Source organism: Haliaeetus albicilla, chromosome 13 (assembly GCF_947461875.1).
Source record: "Haliaeetus albicilla chromosome 13, bHalAlb1.1, whole genome shotgun sequence".
In the NCBI taxonomy this organism is placed as follows: domain Eukaryota; kingdom Metazoa; phylum Chordata; class Aves; order Accipitriformes; family Accipitridae; genus Haliaeetus; species Haliaeetus albicilla.
The window spans coordinates 6,367,083-6,386,210 of record NC_091495.1 but is presented as its reverse complement, the minus strand read 5'-3'; the positions used below and the strand labels follow the sequence as shown (position 1 = coordinate 6,386,210).

General features: G+C 40.2%; 1 protein-coding gene across 13 annotated transcripts in view; it reads right to left on the bottom strand.

Moving 5' to 3' along the window:
- The window catches only part of CDC42BPA (CDC42 binding protein kinase alpha), a 191,035-nt gene extending 172,730 nt beyond the window's left edge, over positions 1-18,305 (bottom strand). For 6 of the 13 annotated variants that reach the window (XM_069800005.1, XM_069800007.1, XM_069800006.1 and 3 more), the window contains exons 1-3: positions 17,658-18,304; positions 17,251-17,366; positions 16,655-16,879 (exon numbers count right to left, since the gene is read on the bottom strand). In XM_069800005.1, coding sequence (XP_069656106.1) covers positions 16,655-16,879; positions 17,251-17,296 — 271 coding nt within the window. In that variant the 5' untranslated portion in view covers positions 17,297-17,366; positions 17,658-18,304. Of the gene's footprint in view, positions 1-16,654; positions 16,880-17,250; positions 17,367-17,657 lie in introns of all 13 variants that reach the window. The other 7 variants (XM_069800009.1, XM_069800010.1, XM_069800011.1 and 4 more) reach the window with 5 other exon arrangements.
- Between the last annotated feature and the right edge of the window lie 823 nt (positions 18,306-19,128).

Here is a 19,128-nt window from a genome sequence, read left to right as displayed (position 1 = left end):
CTCTGCAGTATGCTTAAAATGCACCACATGTCAGGGGATCTACAGGGACTGGCTCCCTGCAGCTCCTTCTTCCTGAATTCTGATGCTTCATATTCTACACTCAAGTGCCTGCAAGTAGAGAAAAGTATAGAAAGGAACACCATTAACCTGCAAAGTAATTCCCAGAAAGACTCTCCCCGTGACAATTTGGAATGCATCTTACCTTCTCATTTGAGAATAAAGTACAATATGGACTATTTTGGCTAAAGCTATAAATGATACTCACATTTCCTTTCTTTCAAACTAGAAGGAATTCCCTGACCTTTAATGCCAAACCAGAATTAGCTCAAGCTTTTAAGCAGCCAAAATAGTTCATAGATGCAGAAAGAACATCATGTAAATTTCTTCATAACACCAACATTGTCACTCCTTACTCCATTCTTACACCATTAGGATCTGGTGTTGTATTTCTGGGAAAGAGATAAATAAAAATCTCCTGACCACTCAACAAGGTACAGTTACACAATACATCTTCTTCAACTTCTTAAGCTAGCCTTGCTGCTATTGTAGACACATTTCAACCTACAATCAGTTCACTGCCCTCAGGTGTGCAGATGTCAAACTGTGGAGCTCAGCTGTAAATCTTTATTACTGAAACAGCAACCAAGAGGCTGGGCAAAAAATGCTCAACATCCAGTGAGTGTGGAAGGATTCTACTTCCACAAGTGATTTCAAAACATCAGTTGATATAAAACAAAAAAGCAGTTACACAGTCATGAATTAGGCCTTGCATTTCCAAATAACAGGTAGGTTTGGCTCCTGGTCTTATTAGAGACTGCCTAAGATTAAGACATTTGCCAGGCAGTGGGCATGCTTTCACATGTAACACAAACTTGTCAAATTCAGGAGAAACAGTATCCCAGGCCAAACGGCTCAAAGACAGTCCTTTTATACTGTTCAAGTCATACTCAATGCATAACACACTTGGAATAATTCTGAGAATTAGGTAAGCAAGATTTGGTCCTGCAGAGGCTTTGAGCTTCACATTTAGTTCACATCAAAACACCAAGATTTAAGAATAAGGCATAACTCTCAGCAGACATGGAAAGGTGGTTCTGAACCACCATTTATTTGTTCTGGGCTTGTACAGAGGCTAAGTACAGGGCAGTGCCCTGAACACAACCAGAAGGCCACTGCTCTGCAATACCACTGAAATGGTGATGGATCAAATTCTCTTTTCATGGTAAGGTTTCCTTTCTGAGCTATCAGGCTTGAAAGAAAAAGGAAAGAAAAATTATCACATTGACTTTTCTTGTGTTTGTCTTTCTCTTAACACTGTGACCAACATAAAAAAAGAAAAATATTAATGGTTTACTTCAAGTATTTAAGTTTTGAATCCTAACTACTCTTCTCAGCTAATAAACCCCCAAATGATGCACAGTGTGCAATTAATGAAATCACAAGAGAGAAACATGCCTCTTCTTTTCCAGTGCAACCATCTGCAGCAACATTTTTCAGGAATTAAATCAACCCACAGGAAAAGTATTATCGTGCTTGGTGCAGAAAAGTACCTTAAAACAAAGATTATTTTGACTGCGCTAACAAAGCCTAGAAGATTCTTGAGCATGGCCATTCAGTCTCAGCTACCAGTTAAAGGCACAAGAAGCAAGAGGGGAAAAGCATTCAAAGGGATGACTAAATGAATTACTCTCCATTTAATTGGCAGCTCACCTACTACAGTACTGAGCTCACAAAAATGGAAGGGACTTACTATACAAATATTACATAAAAGAAAGCATCTCCTGTTGCATGGAATTGAGAAGAGAAGGGGGAAAGGACCAAAGAACCTCCAGTAGAACATTAACTTCTTCTGTGCAAGTTGGGATTTAGCTCAAGAAATCAGAGAGTAACTGGCTCTATACCCTTCCTTAATATAGCTAAGAGAAACAGACACATTCATCAGCAGAAAATACAAAGAATAAAAACATTCAGCAGGAGATGGGATAACTGCATTATTTACAAGCAGGGAAACCACAAATGGGCTATTGAAGCTCTCCAAAACAAATACTGATGCAGGATCTGGTTTTGCACTAGCTTGGACTTCATTCAGATGTTACTGTTACATACCAAAGAAAAAAAAAATTTAAAACCCACTACTGTTCTGACTGCCTTTGATCTTACGTAGGTGTGAACGACTATCCATTACTTCAGATGTCATGTGGTCAGGCTGAAGTCTAAAAATTTGTTAATGCTTTTTTTCAAGAAAGCTCACTTTAAACAGTCAAATTCATTAAAAGTTACTCTTCTCTATTCATCTGCTAATGAAGCCAAGACTGGACTAAAATCCCAAATTCCACTCTCCACGGACTAGCAAGAAAACAAATTAATTTTAGTAAGCCTATTACCTCAGAGCACCAATTCATTCGTGACCTTCCACACCTGACTGTAAAAGAAAGAATAGCAAGCAAGTTTCTGAAGTCCTGCTGTACCAAATCAAGAATGAGATCTCATTTTACAAATATTAGATGTACAACAGTAGAGCAGAGGAATAGCTATTCCTTCCCCACATTCAAAAAGTATGCACAAGGGCTGGCTATGGCAGTAGGCCATGGAAGGCAAATTCCAACCCTTGCCATACTTCCACTGAAGAACTTGGAGAAACTCAATGCCTGCTCTGATTCCTCTGTTCCAGGTATATCATAAATAACTACCTTGGGACACTTCAAGAACTTTTGCCATTTGAATGTGGCAGAGCAAAAAGACAAGTTACAGTGATTTGTACAAAATGTTTCTGCACAAACAAAACACAAAGTAAATGCAAATTATGAGACAGTGAAATCACTCAGGAATATCCTTATTAAACAAACTCCCCTATAAATAATGAGAACTTCTGATGCAAAACATTATATATTACATAAATTACACTGTGCCTGGAAGATAGTTGCTATATGCGAAGTAATATCTCATGAATAGTTCTTGAATTTTTCTTTTGCAGTACTATTTATAAAAAAGAAAAATTCAGCATTTTTCTTCTGGTATGTCATGACTAAATTGCTGTAAAAACAGACTGACCAACCAACCAACCTCAGGGCACCCTACAGAACGTGTTCAAAAGTCCTTAAGCACAAAACACCAAAACAAAATTAGCTAAAAATGTAGAACATCCATTATTAATGGAAAGTTGAGTTTTACTTAGCGCAGTTGCCTTAAAATCAATTCCTTGCAGGGCAGTTCAGAGTCCAGTGGGAACAGGCAGGAAGCAGATACTCAGGAGGACCAGGCAGAAAAAAAGGAGGGGTGGAGGGATAGGGAGGGAGAATTTCCTGATCCACAGAAGTAACCGTACTGTGAAATTGCCTACCTATGCTGTCTTTTTTACCTCAACTCATGACTAAATACAAGGTTATTAAAGGATTTGCCTCAACCTTCAGTTAAAACTTTTTTGAGCAATACCTATGAACATACAGCTCTCCAGGAGATAATTTCCAATGTTAGCTGGAGATTATAATCAAGAGTTTCTGGTTATCTCTCTTGTCATCATATATGACTTCCTGGAAGCATACAAAGTTTCATGGGAAAAGTTTCTAGTGTAGCAATGTTGTATACAAATTCCCTTTCTCCTCTCCAAACTGAATTTTGCAGCCTAATAGTTACTTGCTCCAACACCACCGACAATAGTCTTCCTCAAAGTCCACTCAAGTTAAGCAAACCCTACACACAGCAGGAATTAGTGCCCACCTATTTCATAAACAGTAAGTATGAGACAAGATTTAAATGTACACATTACATTTTATATGAGATATTTAGACACTCTGGGATACTTTTCTGAAATACCATTGGTATGCATGTACTTCGTGGGGCTGCAGGGAAGTTTTTTAAAATGTGAGGTACAAACTGCTGTATGAGTTAAAAGCAGCTTAATTTTTACAGAGGGCCAAGTTCAACATACGTAAACAGTGGCTCAAAACACAATTCTGGCAAGCATCCACCTGACCACTGCAGAAAAGAGCACTTCCCTTATGAGAAATAAAACAATTGCTCTGAATTGTACAATGCTAAAGTTACAGGGAATGGAGGAAAGAGGACATCACAGCAAAAAGATCACGCAAATGAGATCGCAAGCTTTCTCGAGTAACAACACCAAGAAAAAGAGTACCCAAACAGTACGCTGAAAATTTACGCAAATAAATAAAGCACTTAAACACACAGAAGTTAAAAGCCACCCACACCTTCAGGAATTTCTACAGCAAACATTTCAAAAACTTTGGAAAAAGAAAAAAAAATTGGAAGGAACATACACATAAACCTGGATCTTCGAAACTGTTTTTCCAGTGAATTTTTGAATGGCCTTCAACAAATCACAGCTCTGCCTCCGTTTCTTTGCAGAGATATTTAAGATGCTACTAACCACCCAGTTTTCTCAAACAGATTTTCAAGGTAATATACGCAAGTGCACAGTATCATTGTAAATTACTTTCTCACTAGGAATCATACTACTGAAAGAAAAAAAAAATTTACAACCCTCCCAATTTTGAAACAAAGACACATTTTTAAAGTATACTTTAAAAAATTAAAGCAAAATATAGAAAATATTCTCTCTGGACATCCAGAGAAACCTACAGTACCTGAACTCTAGTTTTAAATACTTAACCAGTTAATGCCCTCAAGTAAGTGGCTTGGCTTTCTTTAAAAGCTCAGCAGCAAATATGAACTGCTTTAATACTGCATGGGTATCAGTGAATTACTGTCACACTTCTCTCCATTAAATGAGAGCAGAATTTGGCTTACAAATGCTTTCTCCTTCCTACCAGACAGACATCACAGTTTTGGCTCACAGCTGTTAAGTCAATGCCTACCACCTGAAGTCTGTATAGGTTTATTAAAGAAAAAGTCTTTTCCAATACATAATCTATATCTGTGTATACACAGAGTCTTCTATATACAGCATCTTAATTTCTATTCATTAATTTTATACATACTCATCTTGAAAGACAGACAGTCCTCCTTCCTAAAGATCCACTGATGAATCCATTCCCATTCAGATGTCTAAACTTTCTGAAATCTTGACACACCACCTATGGCTGGGAGATATGCCTTTCTCTGGAAAGCCTGCTTTTCTCTCAAAGAGAAAAAAGCAGCAAGGAAAAAGAGCACCTAAGTCCTCAAGTGCCAGGCATAGAAGAATATAGTATGAGACTGACACTAAGGCAGAGAGAAAGAAGGAAATCTGGGTTTATTCATCGAGTCCTAGGTTGAAATTGAGAGGCTCAAAATGTCTGCAAGTAGCACACTTACAGACTTTAAAATATTTCTGCCTTACTTGAATACTCTAAGTGAGAAAGGACATCAGGTATTACACAATGCAGAAGAGCTACGTTGCTTTTATAAACACACACGCACACACACACACAAAGGACCCCAAACCCCTGTAATAAGTGTTTATGCCTAACTCAAACGTGCAGTTTGACATGCCTGACCTGGCTTCTCTTGAAGCTAATGAAAGTTCTGCACAAGCTTTTAAGGGGATGGCGGTGGGGGTGTTACTGAAAACAACGATCGGCATACCAAGAAGAAATCCTTGTAGCTTTGCCAAAATTACTTCATTTACCATCTTCCATCTCCTGCAAGTTTCCTCTGCCACTTCCCATAGGAAATGGTTTTGTACCCCTGGTGCTGGAACAGTGCTAAGAATGACCTTCACACCCTGTCACTGTAAGAGCATATGATTTCACATGCTGGGGTAGGGGGCAAATACAGAAAAAACTGGAGAAGGTGTGCCTGAGAGAAACTGAAAATCTAAAGTAATAGCAAAAACAAATGGTAGCCTAACATTAGCAAAAGTGCCATGAAAATATATCAGTTGCCAAGTTTTCTTTATTACTTTAGAATCAGTGGGATAACATCCAAACTATTTTATTTTACTAAAGAAAATACTTGTCCCAAACAAGTGAATTAATTTGATCTAGCCAGATCTGACAAGTAACTTATTAGAGAAAATGGTTTTCTTAAACTGGAAAACAAAAAAAAAAGAAAAAAGAAACAAAAAATATAAGGAAATCCCCAAAAGATGAACCCTTCTCTGAAGTGAAAGGGAAGACAAAAAAAAATGTTCTTTTAGAGACAGAATAATATTTGCTTAACTCCTAGGTTTTAAAATGTAAAATTTAATTTTGCTGAACACAAGCAGTCATCACTAAGAACTGTCAATTAACGTTCTACTTCTTAATTAAGGTGGGTGGGGAAAAAAAAACACAAGATCACATGGAAAAACATTAGACAAGTTTTGAATAATCATAGGACAGTTTGATGTCATTGAAAGATTTTAGTGCCACAAATTCAGCATGTTTTAGAACTGAATGTATTGAGGCTTTAGAAACAGTCAATGCGCAGCAACAGATCATGTAGATTTTGAGGTGTTTAAGAAGCTTTTGTAACTATAACTATGATCATATACATGGTTAAATATATTTACTGACAACAAACTCCATGACCAAGATAAAGCAAAAAATCTTGAGACTGGATTGTTCCCTTATGAAGAAAACTTAATGCTGAAATTAAAGCAATTTAAGTATAATGTAACGAATTTCTTGGAAGAGATTCCCTTCTGTTGGTAGTGCCAAGGATCACAAAGTGAATGTAATATTGTTAGTAAATAATACTAATTCCATTAAATAATCTTCGTTTTGGAGAAAAGGAATGTAAAAATTCAAGAGTGTAGCTAGACAGCAAATCAGCCACTCCTTGCCCCCACCGCACCCTTTTTTTTCCCCCAGACAGTTAAAGCACTCGGCTACTACTGATAAAATCAGATGACATCTTTGCTAAATCACCCAGGAAGAGACTTTTCAGGTGTAACATAAGCTCAGGCAGCATATACTCAACAGTATTTGTACAGATGTTCACTGAAGTAGCTAAGAAACTGTCACTAGAAGCAACTGGTTCCCAGATCACCTTCTCTCAAGTCAAAGTGTTACTCAAGGATCAAGTTAACCAAGAAATACCAAGTTAACGAAATAATACACACCAGCTGTGGTAATATGCATCATATACCATTTTCTCTTAGTAACCTTAACTCTAAATAGAGTTTGCTTTTTGAGAGTCTGGTTTATTATCAGTGGAGACTTTAAGTCATTACTTACTTTCAGAAAGATAGATAACAGAGTATAAAGAAAACAAAAAAGCCAGCCTGCCAAACACTTAGATCCAGAAAAACCAATTTGCCTCAATCTATTTCAAGAGTTAAATTATGACTTTTGCAAAGATACAGAAGTTTAGAAATACATCTTTCGTTAGCCACAAGTGGTTGCTAGCTATGAAGGTAAAAATAGTCAATATTGGGGGTGGAGTGTCACAGTAAAATAAAGAGTCTTAGGACAGAAACAGCACAGCTAAATGATAATGATTTTCTCTGCCAATTTCTATTTGCGTAGGAAGCAACTTCTGATACATTACAGGGAAATTATAGATCACACACAGCAAAAACAAGTCTCTTTTGTGTCAGTCCCTACCAAAATTATAAAAGGTCCTTTTAAATTATCACAAAATATAACGACGTCAAGTGTCTTCTAAAAGTTGGGGGAAATAGAACAAAACTATACCAAGTGTGTTAATATAAGAATCCTTGTCTTTCAGTTACAAAATGTACAGGGAAAACTGTTTAAAGACAATGCCAAATACCACAAAACACACAAATACACCAACACTTTCCTTTTCCAAGGAATTGCCATCATCAAAATCAGACAGCTATTTTGAAGACCCCTATTCATGATTAGAAATTTTCTCATTGCAAGAAGAAAAGTTTCGGTAACCATTACAGAAACAAAAAGGCTCACTGAACTTCTGTACAAAATATCTATCAGAAAAAGCTGGTAACATCAACATTTGGTTCAAAATTGTAGCTTCCTTGTATGTTAGAAGGAATCCAAGAGGCAGCCTCTAAACTTGGAGCACAAGAACTACAGTAGGTGAAGCCACTGAAGTCTGGGCTGTCACAGACCTAGCCCCCTCCTTTTGTACAAACATCAGTACAAATCTCTTCACACAACCTGATCAACAGATTTCAACACATTTTTGCAGGGTTAGTTTTTGACTGGATTACGTCCCTCTGCCCACGTAAGCACCAGCAAAACAAGAGATCAGTGGATTTAGCCAGCCTTAGCACACCATCAAGTCAGCTCCCACCCAAGATAAAACCAGTGAGTTACAATTAAAATACCAACTTCTATTTCCTCCTCCTCTTGTTACTATGTGTCCTGCAAAACATTCACACAACACAGTGCTTTATTTACAAAAGGCAGGGTGGTAAAGGTGAAAGAGCTTTAATGAGCAAGAGCAGGAAATACCTTGGGACTATGGTGTCCTTGCAGCACAAATGACATTTTCTTAAACCACTTTGCAGCCGTATCACAAAAGCCGTTGCCACCCTTCTTTATTTTAGTTTTAGGTATTAAAATGATAAAGCTATACTCTCACTTAAGTCTCTTTGTATTTAGACACCAGGAGTAAAATGGATCACAACTTCTTACTCACAGCCAGAACAAACAGCCCAAGGCCCCAACTCTACAAGAGCTTACAAGCAGAAGTGATTCATGTTAGTAAATCAATTGATACATACTGGATTTAATAAGAAATATACAGGGTGTTTACAGAAAATGCTGTGTGTATGCACCTGTAGGTAAAGCCTGTTTGTATTTCTCACACAGGTGCCAAATTTTCCACACACAATCTCTATATTATGAACCTGACGAACAAAACCACAAAAGCTGGAAGATGACTGGGGAGAAACAAATAAAAAAAACAATCCAAATCCAGAAACCAAGATTTCAGCCGTGGAAAGATCAGACGGACACACAGATATCCACATATTAGAAAGACAAACTGAGAGCTTGTTCAGATGAAAGGCAACAGAATGGAAGTGGGGAAGAAGAGGAGGCCTCAGCTTAGAGAAAATAAGTACGTTAAAGCTTTGCTTTGGAATAACGTTACCCGTCAAAAACACACAGAAAGAAAAGGAGGAAGAACTCAGCAATGGAGACCTGGGGGGCTTCACCACAGATGAGAACACCTCACAAGCAGGACAGTCACACAAGCCTAAAATAAGGTAGGATTTTAAGATTAAAAGGATGAAACAACGGCAACAGTGAGAGGGAAAACTTTAAATAAATAAATAAAATAAAATCACTTTACACAGAAAAACTGCTCATGTACCCTCCACCCTGAGACCAAAGTACTTCCACGCTCCCAAGCTAAGAGAGCAGAGTCCTCCTCCAAGCCTGGACTTCTGAGACTGAAAAGAAACTGAAAAAAAGAACAACAAAGCGTTGCTGGCCTAATCCCACAACGTTTGAAGGAAATGTAATTACTGTTATTAACATCTACAAATGCTTTTCCCCTCCCCCTTGAAATGCCCCTCTAAACTCACCTAGTCTTTCTACAAAAAGGATTACCATACATTTCTACTAAATTGCTGAACAAAATACACTTAGAAGGTTGGGGTTTTTTCCCTCAAAAGGCCTACAAAATATTGCCATTCATAATATCCACAAGTATCATAATATCTCCAGATCAAAAACTTTTCAAAAAGATGCAGAGAGAAGGTGCACTAAGAAGCTGATTGCTAAGAATAAAAGAAACCTACAATATTGTGTAACAAAACTAATTTAAATCAAACTGGAAGTCTGGATACGGATAAGGAAGAATTATGAAACACAAAGTCTTTGGAGTCTGGATACAGCTCATGTGGATTTTATCCATGGTGACCGCTAGTAAACCTAATTAGGCTGTATTACTAGAAATAAAGCAAACTGACCCATCTGAATAGAAGATTTTTGCAGTTATTATTAAGCCTAATGTCATGTTTAAACTATTTGAAATAAAAATCTTGTAGTTAACAAAAGATTGCACATGACTGACCTAAATCACTTGCATTTTTTAAAGATTTTAGTCCACATTAGTGGCATTCCCGAGCTTAATGAGGATTTTAGAAAAATAATGTGTTGAAGTAAGTTAGACCAGAGTAGAACAAAATATTCTAGTTGTTCAGCCAGAAAAAGAAAATCAAATTAAACAAGTACAAATGCTTATGGAAGGAATGCCTGCTTTGCCAAAAGATAAAACTTAAGAGTCTAAGAGTTGCCCTTTCCTTTCAATTCTCTCTCAGCTATCCACTGTACCTTTTTTAGCCAGGTTTTACAGCTTGGCAACAGGATCTAATTGCTTCTGGAAGTTTTCTGTGCAAATGGAGATCGTAATTTTTTTACGGTATAGAAGTAATTAGGGATGCTATGAATGGGTTAATATTTTGCAAAGACACATGCAGGATAATTTACAGCATCCACTTTCCAAACACAATACAGGAAAAATAATTTCCAGAATAGTAGCCTGCATCCACTTTGTGTCTGGAGATTCTGTATTTGCAATTTATTTGCAGTAAGTTTCGACTATCCAGCCGCAGGTATGATTCAGAAGTGAAATTACTTTTATTTGCTGCTGCTATTCAGAATTCAAGCACTGACCTATGAGCTTAAAAAGAAAGGTATTTCTCTCAACCTTTGTAAAAAAAGATATATATATAACAAAGTATTAAACTATATTGGGCCAAATAAGCTCATTGTTCTTACAGCATAATATCCTTCTTTCAGTCAACTGTGGACTAGTAATATGCTACAGGTTATAAAAGAGTATGTCAGTAAAGTTCAGGAGAGAAGAGCCAAAAGACAAGGAATGAGTTTAATCAGGTACGCACATGCAGTGTCACACGCTACACAGAGGTTAAGAATTCAAAGGTACCTTCAGCAGTACATTTTACAGTTATGATCATCCCACAAATAAACTACTGGATTAACCCTTTAATATGAAATGTCTTAGCAACAGGGAATTTATTGTGTTGCCATGAGGTTTATAATGCCCACTGAGCAGACTAACTCAAATAATTGTATTTCTCCATTTGTCCCCATTAGACCAAAGCATGCTAGGCATTTCTGTACAGAATAAAGGCATTCCTAAAATTCCTGAAAATGAAGTATTAGTTAGCTTTCTATCTAAGCAAGCCATACTCCTTTGCAATAAAAAGGACATCACTGACAGAAGTCAGTCAACCTAAATACACAAGCCCCAAAGCCTGTCACGCAGCCTCTGAATACCTCCAAACTTCCCCAGCCCAAAACAACAACAAAAACAACCACAAAGACCATCCATAAAAACCTTACTTTTCAGTAAAAATAAGTTTAAAAACCTTGGTGTACTGTAAATGTGTTAAGAAAAAAAAAGTGTTACAATGGGTTAATGCCTCACTCTACTGGAAACTGGCTTTAACCCTAATGCAAAACAAGTAGAATTAACTGGATGGGCTCACAGTTCATTTGATCTCATCAGAACTGTTGATTAACTTACAGTAATTAGTTTCCTCTGTTCAAGACAAGGATCAAAACTGAAATAAATGTGGGAAAGATCACAATTCAAAAGGTAAAGAGGTTAAACACAGAGCTACCTAACAGAAAGGTCACAGGCAACCGTTCTCCTACATATTTTCCTGCAATTTTTTCTTCTTCTTTTTCAAGTAATTTGGTATAAAACTGCATCTCTATAAAAGCTGTTTACATAATATTCTGAAACATGAAGATTTGAAGGTCATTTCTATTTGACAGCATTGAAAAAAATCCTTCTCTCACCCTAATCAATAAAAAGCATTTAATTGTAAGCTGCAGCTATGTAACAGAAACAACAGTTGACAAATAAGCAGTAAAGTGTTATCGTAAACAATGACAGAAATTTGCACATCAAGAATGCCGCAATGACTGCTACATAGATGAATCCCCATACCTCCACATACCTCAGCTGCAGGCCATGGAATGACTCACATTCAAAATGAGACATATGCTTAAGCACATTAACTGGGCTTGACAAGCAGGATGTTCGTTCTTTCCCAAAAAGAATTTAATAACTGTTTTCGCTTATGTTAGCCAGAACAAGAGGTATTCCCAGTTTTATGAGTATAACAAGAAAAAAAATTATAATTCCTAAAATGTAATTTTTTTTTGAAAAATTTATTTCTAATGGGTTAGATAGTACTAAGGTTAGATAGTACTAAGCACCAAATTCTAGTTCAAAAAAAGGAACACTTAACAGAAGTTGTGCCATGTCTTTTACTGCTGTCTCTGCAAAGAATAGGACCTAAATAAAGGACTTTTTTTTAACAGTCTGTTTTAAAAACAAAATACAAGCAACTCATAGCTGAAAATGCCTGCGATTTCTTTCATGACCTACATACAGATGAGTAACACAGAAGAGGTGCAGAAGTCTAGAGGCAAGATTTTGTTTTCTTCTGTGACTAATATTTAAAAACAAACCTACCTAAAAAATAGGCGCATCATTTTTTAAGAAAAAACATGAGAGAGGGAGACCACCAGAAAGAAAACAGACAACCTCTTCTGTCTTGAAAAAATGGTTTTATGATGATAGAACCATTTCTAATGGCCAGAAGAGATGCTGCACATCTGAACGACAGAAGTATGAGACCAATGATCACAGTCTAGTCTATGACCATATCAGCACTGCATGAACACCTCAGCAATTCAGTTCTGCTAGAGGTGAAATGAGAACAATTTAATCCATCTTCCAAAGCTGCCTTTCGTGGGGGGGGGGGGGGGGGGGGGAACAAAACAAAACCACACAACATAAAAACCACCAAAGGACAGTTTACATTTTTCCTACAAGAGAGTGGATTCAACCAAGTCATTGACCTCGCCATGCTATTGGTAGTGCCCTCCATCTTCCCTCCCTTATATCTCCACACATTTTGAAGTTTATTCTAGTTTTCTTTCAATGCACCCTAAATAACATTGTTCTAGTTTCTTTTTAAAACCAATTCAAATCAGTGCCATTGTAAAGGAAGTTTTCCCAGAACAAAAACACCTCTAAAAGCTTTTTTCTATCACAATATTCTTCTTTCAAATTCAGCTTATCAGCCTTCATTACCTCCCTCACAGCCTTGAGTCATTGTGGCAACTCATACACATGTAGAAAAGAAAAAGCAAAATGCTTAGAATTCTGAATAGCTTTCCCTGGTAAGCTCTGGTAAATTGTTATAATCAGACAATCCCTTTTCTAAATCACAAATACAACTATCAATAGAGATAAAAATGAAAACTAGAATCAAATACATAGAACAAGCTAAATCTAAATGTTCCGTTTCCTTCCCATCATCTCAAAATGTGCCCCGATTTAACCCTGAGAACTCAAATACAAGAGCTGTTTACAGGTTTTTGCATATAAAATACATATGTAAAATAAACAACAAAATCAAATCTTCTTATTTATGTCACAAAACTAATAATGTATAGAAACAGGCAAAGTAATTATGTTTTCACTTCAAGCCAAAAAAAGGATTTTAGAAGTAATGCAGATTCTACATCACAAAAATAATTAACCTTACACTTCAAACCAGTTTAATGCCATTTCAAGCACCTAAAAAAGACTGAAAACCTACAAAAATTTAAAACTCAACTTCACATTGCAGAGACCTTACTTTCTTCACTTGCTGTGTTAAACTTGTAACATCAAACCAAAGCATGAACAACCATTTCAGACGCTCAACTGTTTCACCCTGCTTCGGATTTTAATAAATTATAGATCTAGATAACAAGGTAATAAAACAGTCCTAAAAGATGCAAGGACTAGAACATGAAGCTTCTTAGTTCTCCTAAATATAGCAGCAGTCACATGGCTATCACTAAGACCACATTAGTTTTTCCATGCTAGAAGACCTCCTAAACCTTTCCCCCCCAAAAATTTAGATTTTGCTATAAATATTCAATCTTACATGAAATATAGCACGTAACATCTCAGACCTATAACAGCTTAAATAAAAATACACATCCACATACACCCCCCTCAAAAAACCACACCCCAAAACCAAACAGTAGCACCTCAAAAACGCACCACTGAAAAGCAAGAAAAAATTATTTGCTGTTGTGCTCAACAGGAGTCTGTGATCGCCAAACAGCTATTTATTAGCCCTTTCTTAAAAATAACTAACTATATAAATAAATCTTATTTGCTTCTAGAAAGAATAATTTTAAAAAGCAGTTTAAGCTCAAGATGATGAACAGTTCTCAGGAGTAAATTTCTACTTTGCAATTTGTAAATGCATAAACACATCATTCCAAGACCAGTTCCAAAAAATTCAGATCGCACTCTTCATAGTAATAAAGCAAATTTGTGGATGGTTGGCATAAACCCACAAAACATCTTTCCAAGAAAGCAGCCAACTGACATCCACCAGTAGACATACCGCGCACCAAGTTTTATTTCACTGATGGGAAAAATAAATTAATATGCACTATTTTATATGGTACATTCAAAACTAAAAGTGCTTCACATACAGCAGCTTTCCGAACTCCCTGGTGTAAAATTGGTGGCATTTTCCCTACTGTTCAAACAGGGAAGCTGAAAAAAAACGGAGCTGAAAGCACTTCGACATTGAGTCACTGACAGAGGCAGGGGCAGAGCCTACAATTTCTGGATGCCAGCCTTCCACTTCTGCGACTACTCGGCACGTCTCTGACTTTAAAACCACATACAACCTCTTTCTGATCAACCACCTGCACCGTTTCCCCTTTTGGGGAGACAGATATGTGAGGTCATGATTATATCAAAGAACAGGGTACCCTTAGGAACTTCACTGCACCCGAGTGCTGGAGGGTACACTACTTCTGTAAGAACCTCACTTTGTCGACCCCCCAATCTCAAGAGAAATGCCAGAGACCGCTAGTTTCACTAGGAGGTCTGGCTTTCAGAAGAGACAACTCATGTGAGTGTTTGCAGGATAAAGACATCATTCACAGAGACACTTCCAATGGCAGGTACTAGAAACCATTGCTCTTGCATTTCACCTCACAAACCCTCTTGAAAAAAACCCCAGGGTAGAAGTCCAGATAGCAGAGCTGGGAGCAGACAGAGGACTTGGGCAACTTAGCCCTGAAAATGGGAGGAACTGGTCTCATCTGAAGCTCAAGAGTCCTGCTAAGGCACAGTTGGATCATGAGAGTGGAAAAGTAGCCGGAAAAATAGGCCAGCGAGAAACCTTATTCCAACCTTTCCAAAACAGTGTATTATTTCCATCAGCAGCCTGTAAAGTTTATTACAGAAATCTTCGGGTACTGTCAGAGCCTTGTAATGATGCATTTATCCATCAACCAACTACCACTGAATGCACCAGCACCCAATATGATGGGTCCCAAACACACCATTATTCTGATTACATTGATATGGTTAACTTTTATTATTATTATTTACAGTATATCAGCTGGCTAGATCCGCTGCAGACTACACTAAGTTCCAGCATACAAAAAACGCTTGGAGCCACCATATTTTCTCAGTCTTTCACAGCTTCTGTATGCCAGTGACAGTTTTAGAAGATTCTTCAGACGACTTTTAATTACTATTTCCTCCTTAGCTAGAACGCATTAATTACAGCCTGTTCCTCCAGATAATAAGAAAACAAAGACCAGTGCAATATGAACAGTACAAGAAACTTAATTACCGAGTCAGATGTCCTTTAGATGTCAGTATGACTACAGTGAGGAGCAGGAAAATAAAATACTATCAGCCTCAAGTTGTTAGATCAGTTATCAAAACAATGTCTTTCCTCAGTGACTTCATTATGAAGAGCTCAACCAGCTAATTAATCAAATGCCTGCTATGTGTTTTGAAAATGTGCTTTTTTTTTTTTTTAATACAGGAGGCCTGCTGATCTATTTATTACAAAGCAAATGTGGTAAATGGTTCTGCATGTAAATGCAGAAGTGCAGCATGACTTTGAAGTTTGAAGGTCAGATACAGTAACCGTTCTCATCAAGGTTCTTATGTCAGACTGCATCTTCTGTTTTGCATCCATGTTTAGGAGGAGGAAGAAAACGAATTAAAGAGAAAAACATAGAGACAACCAGTTCTGTGACAACTTAAGAAGAACTGGAATGCCATCATTCACCTGTTTTAATTTAAAAAATCCGCAAATACCCTATCTCCCCAAAATGAAGAAAGAAAATGGAAAGGGTGCTGGGGACACACACTATTTCATTCTGCTTTTCAACTTTGTTTTCCTCATCAGGAAAATCAATCTAATTAAGTCAGCAATGACTTTAGGTTAAAGAAGAGAATGTCATTTTCTCGATTTTCACAGACACTTCAAACCCATATTGCTTAAGAGAGCTGGAGAATTTTCTTGTTGGTCAACACCTTTTATTTTAAAGCAGCATAGATTTGACTGCAGATGCAAATCAGAGGATTGTGTACTGATCTTTTTTCCAGGCATCAGAGAATTTATCCCTCACCCTTCTATATTCCCAGCAACTTTAGGATACAAAACTCAACAGCTGGGCCTAAAGGCAAACAAATATGCCTCATGTACCAGACTCTGACCCGTGTCAAAAAAGAAAAGGAAAAAAACAAAACAAAACAAAGAGTATGTTTTACATGCATACCTCAACTGCGAATAACCAATATGGATTTCTTTTTAGCACCACCACCATGTTTAAATACAGTAAAACTGATAACACTCCCCAGTAAAACACAGAGTTATAAACAATCCCCTCTTACACATAAATTACAAGAGACATTATACAAAGCAGACAGGAACATGGACAGATGTACACAAAATAAACACATTCAAACTTACCCCACTCTAGATACTCAAGGATGTTCTTCTCTCTTCTCAGAGGGGAATTATTACATTCATCATAAAGGCAGATGAGTATATCCAGCAAGGTTTCCACACTGAAGCATTGCCCATTAGTCTGAGTTGGCCCATCCAAAATAAACTGCTCCAACTGCTTCAAACGCACTTCTCCAGACATGGTTGTTTCAGTTTGCATTGGGGTTTCTTTTTTAATGATTATTATTACTTTGCCAAAAAAAACAACAAAAAAATAAAACAAAAAAAAAATCTTTTGAGGGTTTTGTTGTTTGAAAAGAAGTCAACAGTATTTTTAACAAGTGTCAAACTGTGGCGGTGCTTAATTTCCAGCCCACCTTGGTGTTCCCTGCCTGAAACTAAACCCTTGCGAGTTTCAGACACACACATATAGCGTGTGTGTAATTTTTAAGAGAAGAACATAGTTATCCTAAAACAAAAACCCTGTATCTTTTAATATGCTTAATAAGAAGGAAGAAAAAGAAACGGCCACTCCTGATGCTTTAATAATAATAATTGCACTCAAATTCAACCGAGACTGACTGACACCGATTTCACCGTGCGTGCCCAGTCATACGCACTTCTATATTTAAAGAGATCTTCTCCTTCATTCAAAATGCAGATCATGCAGCACGGTCCTGAGAGGAGCCCCACCGCATCACTGAAGTGCCACAGCCCCCTTCGGCTCGCACCAGCGCTTCACTCCCCAGAACGGACGGGAAGGGAAAAAACAGATGTATTTATCTACCTATAAACGCGAAAGGAAGAAGAGAACGGGGCGCACACCGGCGGGGAAGGAGGGAGGGGGCCGCGCAGCCCCGCCGCCCCCGCCGCCGCCTCCCCCGGCCCCGGCCCCGGCGGGCAGCGCCTCCGCGGCCACCGCGCCCGCCGTGGGGGTGGGGCGCAGGTCCCCCCCCTCGGCCGCCCCTCCTCAGGGCGCAGCCACGTCCTGCCCCGGGCAGCTTTTGCCCTTCCTCCTCCTCCTTACCGAGTCTCCTTTTAAGGCTTTTCAGTGATTCAAAAAAACTAAAGTCTTCATCGTCGCCCCCTTCTCCTCCGCTGCGCCAAGGGGCGGCGGGCGGGACGCGCGCCCCTACACACCGGCACGGCCGCGGGGCGGCTGGGAAGCGCTCCGAGCCCTGTCAAATCCTTCCCATGGCTGCTGCTGCTGCGGAGACGGCGCCCTCCTTCTCCTCCTCCTCCTCCTCACGGTGCGCGTCCTGGGGCGGAGGGAAAGCGCCGGCGTCCCCGCTCCGGCCGCACGCTGCGGGCCGGGAGGCCCCGGCGGCGGCGACAGCAGCAGCGGCTTCACTCCCGGCGGCGAGATGCTCTCCCGGCTTCGCCCCCCCGGGCAAAGGGCATCCTCCCGCGGTGCGTGTGTGGAGTGTGCGTGGGGTGTGTGTGTGTGTGTCTGTGTGCGTGCGTGCGCGGGGCGGCGGGGAGGGGTAACGGCGGCGCCCTCCCTCCCTCCCCTCCGCTTCCGCGCCCTCCTCTCCCCCGCCGCTCCCTCCCTCCCTCCCGCGGTCACACGCAGCCGCCGCCGCCGCCGCCGAGCTCGCAGCAGCCCAACATGGCGGCCGCGGCGGGGGGTAGCCGCCACCGAGCGCCGCCGCAGCGCGGGGAGCCGAGCCCGGGGCCGCCGCTACTGATGGGATTGAGGGGAGGAGGGGGGGGGGTGCTGCAGCAGGGAATGCAGGGATACGGGCGGACCGAAGCGGAGGGGAGGGAGGGGGAGAGAGAGAGGGCGGGAGAGGGGAGGCCGCCGCGCAACGCCCCGCGGGCTGCGACCGCCTGGCTGCCCCGAGCCGACCCACCCGCCAGGCCGGGGGTCCCTCCGGGGCCTTCCCCCGCCTCGCCGAGGGGAGCCGTCTACCCCACCTCGGCCCTCCGCCGCCGCTGGCCGCCCCCGGCCCGGTTCCCTTCGGCCGCCCTGCCGGCTCGTTTCCCCGGCAATTACGCGTTGAATTAAAAAGCACTGCCTCATTAAGGCCGGCGGGCTGAAGGGTAGGGGGGAGCAGTGCTCTGCCTGGTGTTTCATTCCACGGTTATGTCTACCGAGCCTTTTGGCACCGAGCTCCAGGTGCGAATGTAGACCGCGTCCGCTTCATGCTTCGACAGCTAAAAACGTGACAGAAAATGTGGCGGTTCATAGTGGTTACGTCCCCGAGTGCGAAGCGCCATCCCTCCCCGAGGAGCCCACCGTGCCACCCCGGCGTACGTGGGGGGAACAAGCTTGTTCGGCGCTGGAACGGGGCCGCCTCAGGCGTGGAAAATGGCAGCCGACGGGCAGCGCGTGGTGGCGGTTCTCCTCTGGAAAGGTGTAAGGGATGCGGTGTTGTGCTCAGGCTACCGTGAGGGATTGAGTGTCATCTGTAACTTCAGTTCGTCCTTCCTCAGAAGTCAGGTGAAAGAGGAGGAAGGCAGTGCAGCTCCCAAGGGTCACCGGCCGTAGGTGAAGT